The 10,311-nt window shown below is 34.8% G+C and overlaps 1 protein-coding gene across 1 annotated transcript; it reads left to right on the forward strand.

Moving 5' to 3' along the window:
• Window positions 1–2,139: 2,139 nt before the first annotated feature.
• On the forward strand, window positions 2,140–3,908 carry LOC131070459 ((S)-N-methylcoclaurine 3'-hydroxylase isozyme 1). The gene is made up of 2 exons (XM_058006022.2): window positions 2,140–3,036; window positions 3,160–3,908. Exons 1-2 carry the CDS (start codon window positions 2,140–2,142, stop codon window positions 3,784–3,786), a joined length of 1,524 nt encoding a protein of 507 aa, XP_057862005.2. The 3' UTR covers window positions 3,787–3,908.
• Window positions 3,909–10,311: the final 6,403 nt, after the last annotated feature.

Raw genomic sequence — 10,311 nt, forward strand, 5'->3', positions numbered from 1 at the left:
GAGATAGGTATCATTAATCTACATCTAGTAACTAGATATAACCATCTTAGTCCATGTTAAATATAATTAGTAATATAGCACATTAATATATAATATTTCAGTATTGTATGCTTCTACCTAAGCTCTACTTTTACAACATAAAATCCTACAATAGGAGATATGAAACATGAGGAGATCCTCATAATTATTTGAAACTAGGTTGAACAACATTACAAAAATTGGTAAAGATATATTGTAATAGCACCTTTGTTAATATTTAACCATCTAAGACATGTAAAAGAACTAAATTTCTTGTAACCTGTGATCAAGATTATTGCAATTTCAAGAGTTCAAGAAGGTAGTTATTTCTAAAATTATTTTTAATTGAAGAGGATATAAATATATCAGTTACATAATATTTATTTTCTCAACTATTTCATAGTTATAAATATCCAAAATTATAGCTTGCGAATCCCCAAACCTCTGCTCCCCTCTATTCCCCATTAATTTCTATGATTCAAACAATGACATTAAGAATGAAAGCCATGTATAATACATTAGCAAGGCTAAGAAAGGAGAGAAAGATTTTTAAAAGATTATAGTGTGGGGAAACATCTATTAGGGATGCATATTATAATACAACACACGATGACTTAGACAAGCTACATCATTAGTATTGTCAAAAAATCTAGGAAAGCACAAACTTTCCCTATAAACCTTTACCAAAGATGACATCAATATTTTTTTGCCCATGTATATTGCTATTTAAGTGATTTGAAATTTAGTTTTCTTATGAAATAAAGTGATTCTTTGTACTATACATAAATTGCATTTCAAAAGTGCCAAAGTTTCTATTCAAAGTATTTAGGGAGTTACTCTAAGAATTGGCTATAACAAATTGAAACAAAATGAAAAATGCAATACATGATGTAAGGCGAAATCTTGTTCCAAGAAAAAATAGATATGGTTTATTAGTCAGGTTTCTCTTAAGAGAAATGCTAAAGGAAGATATAAGTTTATGTTTTGTTTTGAGATCTTGGCTAGGTTTATAAAGTTAGTTTCATAATTGCGATTTTTCATTTTTGAAGTTTGCTTGTCTTCGTCATCTATTTGTTTAGAATTTCTTTTTCTTTAATAAAATTATAAATTATTGAAATGCAGGACCATTGATTTATGGATTTGTTCATCTTATGTGCATTACAGTTTTGAAATTTTCTTGAAGCAGTGTGAAGGATCTATTGAACCAATTAACTTCAAACTTGTTACAATCAAACTCTTTATTATTATTTATAAATATTAGATATTTTCCAATTTGATATCTCTCAACATATTTATATTTTTGTAAAATATTGATATGCTAGTCAACAAATAGCATTAAACACTTTTGTCTATGAAGTACACAAGAGACACCTTTGACTGTGATTAATAATTAATAAAAGATTAGAATAATGAATTTTCAATTTTTAATTAATTAATAATCATGGTCAAAGGTACATCCTTATCCTGCATAGACATTTTGTCCATTTTGACGACTAAATAGACATTGACAACACTCCACACATTGATTACTTAAATTTTAAAATACAACAATTTTTTAATATTTGATTAACTGATAATCATAATCGAAGATACATCCTATATGCTATATAGACATTTCAATACAAAACTTTTTTTTTTTATATTGAAACAATGCAATTGCAAAATGAAGTTATCAGCAAGTAGTTAAATAAATAAAATAAGAAAATACAATGAACAATACAGTCAAAGAATGCACAAAAGACACAAAACTATTTAATTGAGCCCATTCTATCTAGCCGGTCCATTTTATCGGCTGGATAGACGTTGCAAACACTGACGTATTTCACGATTTTGACAAAACTCAATAATGATCAGAACCGAACGACGTGTAGTAATCAGAACCAAACAACTTCGGAGTAGGTCGGTGGCAAAGTCGTTTACCAGGAAAATTATTTTCCCACCGTCTATCTCTTCATTTTTCTCTCCACGTTCTTTGAACCTTGACTGGTAAACGTGGGTGTACTCGACTCACCAAGAACCCAACAAAAGGGGTGTACTTTTGCATCCCTATATAAAGAGCATACAGCGCAGAACAAAAGACGCAGCAACTGAAATCCTAACTGAACAATAGAGCCCAAAGCAATGGATCATTTCTCAAGTTTATTGAGCAGCACCCTGGTTTTTTATTCTGTAGTATCCATTACTGTTATATACATTCTCACCAAGCTCAGAAGCAAGCCATCTGGGAGGCTGCCACCAGGACCACGTCCCTGGCCTTTGGTTGGGAACATCCTCCAGGTGGGCAAGAATGCGAACGAATCCTTCTTCGAGCTTGCGAAGATCCATGGCCCCCTCATGACCCTCCACCTAGGATGGCGGACAACTGTAGTAGCCTCATCGCCCGCCATGGCCAGAGAGGTTCTCAAAACGCAGGACCCATCCCTGTCAGCACGTACAATGATTGAGGCCGCCAAGTGTCTCGAGTATGGCGAAAACTCGCTGGTGTGGAGGGACTGCGTGCCACGCTGGCGCACTCTCCGCCGCATCTGCACCACCCAGCTCTTCACTGTCAAGCGTCTGGAGGCACTCCACCACCTGCGGCGGGAGCAAATGAGAAGCATGATGAGGGCTATTTATAAGTCCACGTCAGCTCCTGTGGATATCGGCCATGCTGCCTTCCTTACGAGCTTCAATTTGGTGGGCAACATGATATTTTCCAAGGACATGTTCGACTGGGATGAGTCGGAAAAGTCGAAAGAGTTTAAGAAAGCGCTCGCTGACATGCTCTTTGTTGGTGGCAAGGCTAATTGGGCTGATTATTTTCCCTTCCTCAGGCCTTTCGACCCGCAGGGCATAAGGAAGGAGATGACTAGGATTTTTAGGATTATATTTCCAGTCTTCGATCAATATATCGACGAGCGCCTGCAGAGCGGGACAAGAAGCGAGGAGGAAGACAAGGATTTTCTCGATATTTTGCTCGAGAGTAAGACCGAGACTGGGGAGAAGCTCACAAAGTTTGAGATCACTCGCTTCTTCTATGTAAGTATATCTATCCTACAAACAAAGTATGAGATCGCTAGCTGTCCATCTTATATCTAGTTTTAGTTTTAGTTTTGAGAGAGTTTCTTAACAAGATGATTTTGATGTTTGTTATGTTTATAGGACTTGTTCACAGCAGGGAGTGAAACTTCTAGTCACACAATTGAATGGGCCATGTCAGAAATCATACGAAATCCAATGGTAATGGAAAAAGCGAGGGACGAATTGGACAAGGTAGTGGGGAAAGAAAGAAGAGTAGAAGAAAGTGATATTGACAACCTCCCTTATCTTCATGCAGTTGTTAAAGAAACCTTTCGTCTACACCCTGTTGCTCCCCTTCTGATCCACCATAGAGCCCTTGACTCTTGTGAAATTGAGGGGTATGTTATACCTAAGGATGCCCAAGTGTTTGTGAATGTTTGGGCGATTGGAAGGGACCCTAATGTATGGCCAGAACCAGATAGGTTCTTTCCAGAGAGGTTTGTGGACTCAGATGTGGAATACAAAGGGCAAAATTTTGACTTGCTTCCATTTGGATCAGGGAGGAGAATATGCCCAGGGCTCCCTTTGGCTCATAAAATAGTTCATGTAATAGTGGCTACTCTCCTTCAATGTTTTGATTGGCACCTTCCCAATGGACAGAATCCAGAAAAGTTAGATATGAGCGCAAAGATTGGAATCAATTTAACAAAGGTACAACATCTGGTTGCAATTCCCACACCTCGCTTACCACAACATATTTATAACTGATTGCTACTATGATAAGGGAAAAATGTTCTTTCTAATTAGTCACTCTTGTGTTATGCTTGGAAGTAGTACTTCCTTTAAGTAAATTAAAAGGCTTAATATCTAAATGGATCATTCATGAACTATATTGAACTATATTGTATTGAACATTCTTCTCAAAGGTTGTTGTTCTTTTGAAGGGGCATGAAATATTCTGTTAAGTAAATTAGTATAAGTAAATGACTTAACATCAAAATGGATCATTCATTTTTTTATTGTATTGAATGTGTTGTTCAAAGGAGGCTGTTCTTTTGAAGGGACATGAAATATTCTGCAATGTGACTTCAGCAAATCAATATAATATTATTTCTATATTTGTTCTTCATATTTTATGTTTTTGGCATATCTATTGTGGATAGGAACATTACACCTAGTATTAGAGCTCAATTTGAAGTCATATTCTTTCAATCACCTTTTACAACTATCTACCATATGGTCTCACCTCATCCTCTTAGGATCATTGGTGATAAAAAAGTTGTTGTAGAAGTAAAAACAATATCTTTTTTTTCCCCAAAATATCACTTTTTTCTTGTTAATTAAGTTATTTTTTAATTTTTAGGGTAGAAAATTTGTTGATAAAAAATATTTGTAGAAGTTTTCATGCCCACTTTTTGACAACAAGAAAACCCAAATATTTTTTTGTTAAATCTTACTCAACTCCAAGAGTTAACCCATACATAACTAGGTACTTTGTGTTATAGTGGTAATGGTTACACAAAAAAAATTAATATAAGTTTGGTTTATAATAGTGTCTTAAATTTCGACTTAACAACAATTATTTGATGGACATCAGTCAATACTTAGCTTTAATCTATCATTTATATGAATAAACCCAAAATGTCATATATTACTTTGGCCTAAGGTTAAAGGAAGTTTCTCTTATCCACTTAAATGTCCATAATTTATACAATTTGAATACTAGCACTATTGTACTAGCATTTTATTGGCATGTCTAATACTCCACTAACTTCATTACTCATAATACCTTATTATTAAGGTTAGTAATATTATTAATAATTTATTGATAATAGTTTTGCTAATAATACCAACATTGAGGCTATATATTCTAATCCTTCATACTAATACTGTAAATAATTAATTCTATTAATGTGTTAAGGTTATGCCTTCTTCGACTATAGTTTCCCTTTAATCGTCCTATCAAAAATTTTTTGTCCCTAAACAAGAGCATTGGTTGGTTTAAGAAAATCATCATACAACAAGATAAATATGAACATCCTGAGTATTACCATAAGCCTAATTGTTACCATTATTTTTGTTGGTTAACAGATTTTGTTCTCTTCAAAATATGACAATATTGACTCCTAATCCAAGCATGAGAACAAACTATTAACAACAGTTGGAGAAGTTGCAATTATTTCTACAACTTTCCTTTGAATTTGTCAGGTACAACTCTCTCTTATGATACATTTTAAAGTTTTCAGTGTGTGCTTTTAACTAGAAAGTAGGAAAGGCAAACTTCACAAATTTTATAAAGAAAAGAGAGATGATATTATTCCCACATAATCTTCACAACAAAATATGAAGAATAACTCTCATGAAATTAAAAGTATAAATCATGTAACAATATCCACACAAAGATTGCTACTAGTATATGATCATCACATAAAAAAGAATCTAGTAACAACAACATGCACAATATCCATCTCAAATTCAACATGATATGGGAAACACTCTTCATCATAACACAAAGTTTACGATCAAAGAAAAAATATTCTAGCATTCAATGAATCATTCAAATCTAGATATAAGAGAAAAAATTGAAATTCTTGTTGAAATAGCACAAAGTTTGCTCCAAACAGAATTCAATTAAAACTTTTCTAAGCTTACAATGTTATTGCTAACTGAAAAACTCGAAAGCTTTTAAAAATTGGAACTCCATCAACTGGTTACTCATCATTTAAATAGTTCAACATCTAACTAATTAAAAATAACGGGTTCTTGAGGACAATCGACTAAAGAGAGTTGATGCTCTGCAAACAGGATTAGAAAATCTATTTGATGGCAACACACACAAGAGCACAAGAAACAAACGTTAGTGTTAGCAACAAAAGATTATCCTAAACAGGCATATCAAGAGAGATATTAAGCATGAAATAGAAAGCATATAAACATAGAATAAAATAGCTAATCAAGATGCTCATAGTTGCTCCTCCCTTGTTCCTCTCCTCTCCAAGTCCCAAATGAGTGTAGCTCTCAGCTTTTAGCACTAGCCATGGATGCCATATGGAGATTCAAGATAGTTGAATATGATAAGCAAATGCTATGCAAGTGTAGATAGTGATGCTATGAGAAAGCTCTATGCTAATGCCAGTATAACAACAATACTCTAATGCTTCTCTTTTTGCTTGAGGAGAAGGGTTCTATTTATAGAAGAAATGGGGAAATGAAGGGTTAAGATTGAATGGTTTAATCAAGGGCCAAGTTTGAAAGTTGGGGATCCATGTGCACAATTGGCACCAATAAAATGGTGACAAGTGTCAACATAGGATTGGGTTGAGAGAAGAGGTTGGAGGCATTAAAGGCCTGAGAAGACCTCATGGTTATCTAGAGGCTAAGGGTCAAGTCCAAATTAAGATTACCCACTGGATTAAGAGTTAATCCAAGGATAAACCTTTGTGCAAATGTTTAAGAGATAATCATGGTCAAAGCATTAATGGCCTGATGAGACCTTTGGGTTGGGTAGAGGTTGAGTCAAAACAAATGTTTTAACCATGTGGGAGGGTTTGAGGTAACCATTAATGGTTATTGGAGACTTTGGGGATTAAGTGGTTGAAGGTTGAAAGCCTTCAATGGTTATCAAAGACTTTGAGCCATTTAGTGGTTGAAAGTTGAAAGCCTTTAATGGTTATCAAAGACTTTGAGGGTTTGAGAAGTGACTTCCCTTTTGCTTAGGAATGTGACAAAGTTTAGAGAAGGGGTTAGGTTATTTAGAAGTGATTAGAAAATTCTAGAAGGGGTTTAGGCATGCAAGTGGATTTTGTAGGAAAATGCAAGTGGGAGAAATTTTGGTATTTTCAATTAAAATAAAATCATTTATTTCAATTAAATGGTGTAATTTGCATTTGGATAAATATGCAAATAAATATTAATTTATTTAAATGAGAAAAATGAAGATAAAGCATTAAAATGCTTGAAGACTTTGAGGGAAACCATTAAAGGCTTGAAGACTTTAAGGAAAACCATTAAAGTCTTAAGAAGACTATAGAAGGAAGCCATCAAGTTTGAAGACTTTAAAGCCATCAAGTTTGAATACTTTTAAGGGAAATCATTAAAGGTTTCAAGTGGGTGAGGATAAATAGGATTTTAAATAAATAATTTATTTAAAATGGTTGTGCAACTTGCTTTTGTAGGAAAATACAAGTGGGTGAGGATAAATAGGATTTTAAATAAATAATTTATTTAAAATAGTTGTGCAACTTGCATTTGTAGGAAAATGCAAGTGGGTAGAGGATAAAGGTGATTTAAATAAATGTTAATTTATTTAAATGTGAGAGGTGGGATTTTGGGGGATTTAAATAAATATTAATTTATTTAAATGTGAGAGAATATTTAATTAAATAAATATGATTTATTTATTTAATTAATGGTCTGAATTTGGTTAAGTGAATTAAATCAAATAAATTGAATAATTTATTTAATTAATAGGAGAAGAGGGTTAAGATGAATTAATTAAATATTAATTTAATTAATTATTAATTGATGGTTAAATAATCAAATAAATACTAAGTATTCATTTAATTAAGTGGACAGATTTATGTGACTACATTTGCCCCTCTTTGAGACGGTGCGGTTTATCGCGTCATTTCAAAGAAAGAAAAATATGTGTGAAGAAATGCCCCATAAAATGTAAATTTAATGGGTGGTATGCCCCCTCGAGAGATGGGCCGAATTTTTTTTTGAAAAATCGGGCGATCTCTCGAAAAAGAATGAAAAGTGGAGGGGAGGTAGAATAGAAGAAATTAGAACTAATGATGAAAGAATGGGAGAAAATGGAGTGAATATGAAGAAACAACAAGCCAGTGCGTACCCTGAGGTCATGCAAGAGATACATAGCAGATGTAGTGTGGGGTTTGGATTGATGCTATACAATTGATCAAAATTGGTTGGACAATCTGGTGCAATCGGTTTAATTGCCCCGGTCAAGTCAAAGCGTGACAGTTGATGTCAGTTGGTCGCTTGGACATGATAAAGTCTGAGTAAGTGAATCAAAGTGACCTGATGTGACCTAGACAATTGATGTAATTTTCCGATGAAGTCAAGGTATATGAAGCAAAATACTCGTTGAGACTTAGACAATTGATGTAATTGTCCACTGGATTGTGTTTGATTGGTTGATGAATTGATAGTGTGTGCATGGGATGGATGATTGTGGTGAATCATAGCAGCCCCGTTGAGACTAGGTCATTATGATAAATGCCTATTGTAGTCTAAGTTTGCCATAATTGATTACCTGTTGAGACCCGAAGATACTTGATCAGAGTATCTGTTGATAGTCTAGGTGTGTGGGAGTCGATGTATCTGTGCAGATAGAGTAACTTTCTTGATTTATTGGATGACTTAGGATAGGAAACACAATCCCTCCTATTTAGAGATGGATGGTGATGAACGTGGCTTGATTAGGTTGATTGGGACATAATGTAGGGTATGTGATGGTGATTATCGAGATGGGGAGGGTGGGGAGGGGTTCAATGTTAGATAGAAGAAATGGAGGACCTATTACATTCCTATGGAAGAAGAGGAAAATAGAGTATCCATTGTCATTACTATGTATGAATGATATGCAACTATTTATGAATGTATGGATGGATGGAATGCAATATATACAAATGAGATGGAATGATGATCCATGGTGCTTTATTTTTCATCATTGAGCTTTAAAATGTTGTAAGAAAATACAAGCAACTTGACATAAAGATTCAAGATGACCAGAGTATTTCTTACAAGGATTTTGATATAGCAAGTTAATACAAGCAACTTGATATAATGGATCAAGTTGACCAGAGTATTGCTTGCAGAACAGACAAGGATTATCTCTGTTCATGCATGACTTGGATGGTCCTCCTTGATCTTAGGCTGATCATATCCTGAGACAAGTGCATACCATACTAAGAGATAAAAACCTTTATCCAGTTTGGATGAAGTAGGAAGAACCAAAGGAAGAGCATTGTACCTGCAAACAAACAGTATATACATAAAGAATAAAGAATAAGGATCCTTGGTAATGGTGCATGCCCATATGGTCGAGGTATACGCTGTAGTCAGCAAGCCGTAATGATCTATGATTGCATTTGGCATATGATCACGTAGGATGGTGAACTTCCCACGTAGACACCATTAGTACATGCCCTAGAACTTCATCGGAAATAATGCGCAAACGATACAAAACAATGTTGCAAGATCCTGATACAGATAAACGAACGATTGTACTCACAAATCAACCAAGTATTTGATAGCTTAACATAATTTTCTTGTCAAAGAAAACGTCACTTTTATCTTTGTTTTGGTAAGGAAGGATGCATCCTTGTTGAAGACAGTTTGATTGTTGATGTTGATTGTGTGGTTGATTGGTAAATGGTCATTGTGTGAGTAGTTTGTCAATGTTTATTTTGGTATCTGCATGGATGGGTATGTACAAGGTGTTGCCATGTTTTTGTGTGATTTTTCAATGGTTTTGTCGATGTTTTTGGATTTTGAATTGTTTTGAATGTTTTTGGTATTTTTGCGAGATATTTTTGAATGTTTTTGGATTTTTGATGATTGTTTGAATGAAGAACTTAATGAATCACAAGACAATGTAGAATCCACTTCCATCAATAGGTTAAGGGCATTGCCCCCAGTTTTTAGTCATGACTATAAAAAAGCGAGATGCAGGATGCATGGAGTACTATCATAATTGCAGATGAATAACAAGCCATGTTTTTTGGATGGATGGATGTATGTATGAAGTAGATGTGATCGCAACAAGTCTGAAAGACAATGGAGCCATAGCCTTTACGAGTGGCGCCTGTTTGCCAGGTTTTCACCACCGTACTTACCCAAGGTGCCACCGGAGTGGTTGTTCACCGTTTGGATGCATGATTTTTCTTTACTTTTTTTGAATGTTTTTGTATTTTCTTCAGGACATTTTTCTGAATGTTTTTGGTATTTTTTGGTATGCAGGGGAGCCTGATGCTCTATACAGCTTAGGTATAAAACCGTTTGAGGTGCATGCTGTTAATTGGATCTGCGAGCGGTTCTCCTTCTGATGTAGCCAACTGATATGCCCCGGACCCGAACACAGCAGTGACAACATATGGGCCCAGCCAGTTTGATTCAAACTTGCCTTGATGTTCTCTGTTTGGTTGGTTGTGAGGATTCTCTCGTAGAACAAGATCACCTACCTCAAATGTACGAGGTCTAACTCGATGATTGTAGCTTCTGCTCATGCGTTGCTGATAGGCTTTGAGATGGTTGTATGCAGCTTGTCGC

The sequence above is a fragment of the Cryptomeria japonica genome, chromosome 9, assembly GCF_030272615.1.
Source record: "Cryptomeria japonica chromosome 9, Sugi_1.0, whole genome shotgun sequence".
Taxonomy (NCBI): Eukaryota; Viridiplantae; Streptophyta; class Pinopsida; order Cupressales; family Cupressaceae; genus Cryptomeria; species Cryptomeria japonica.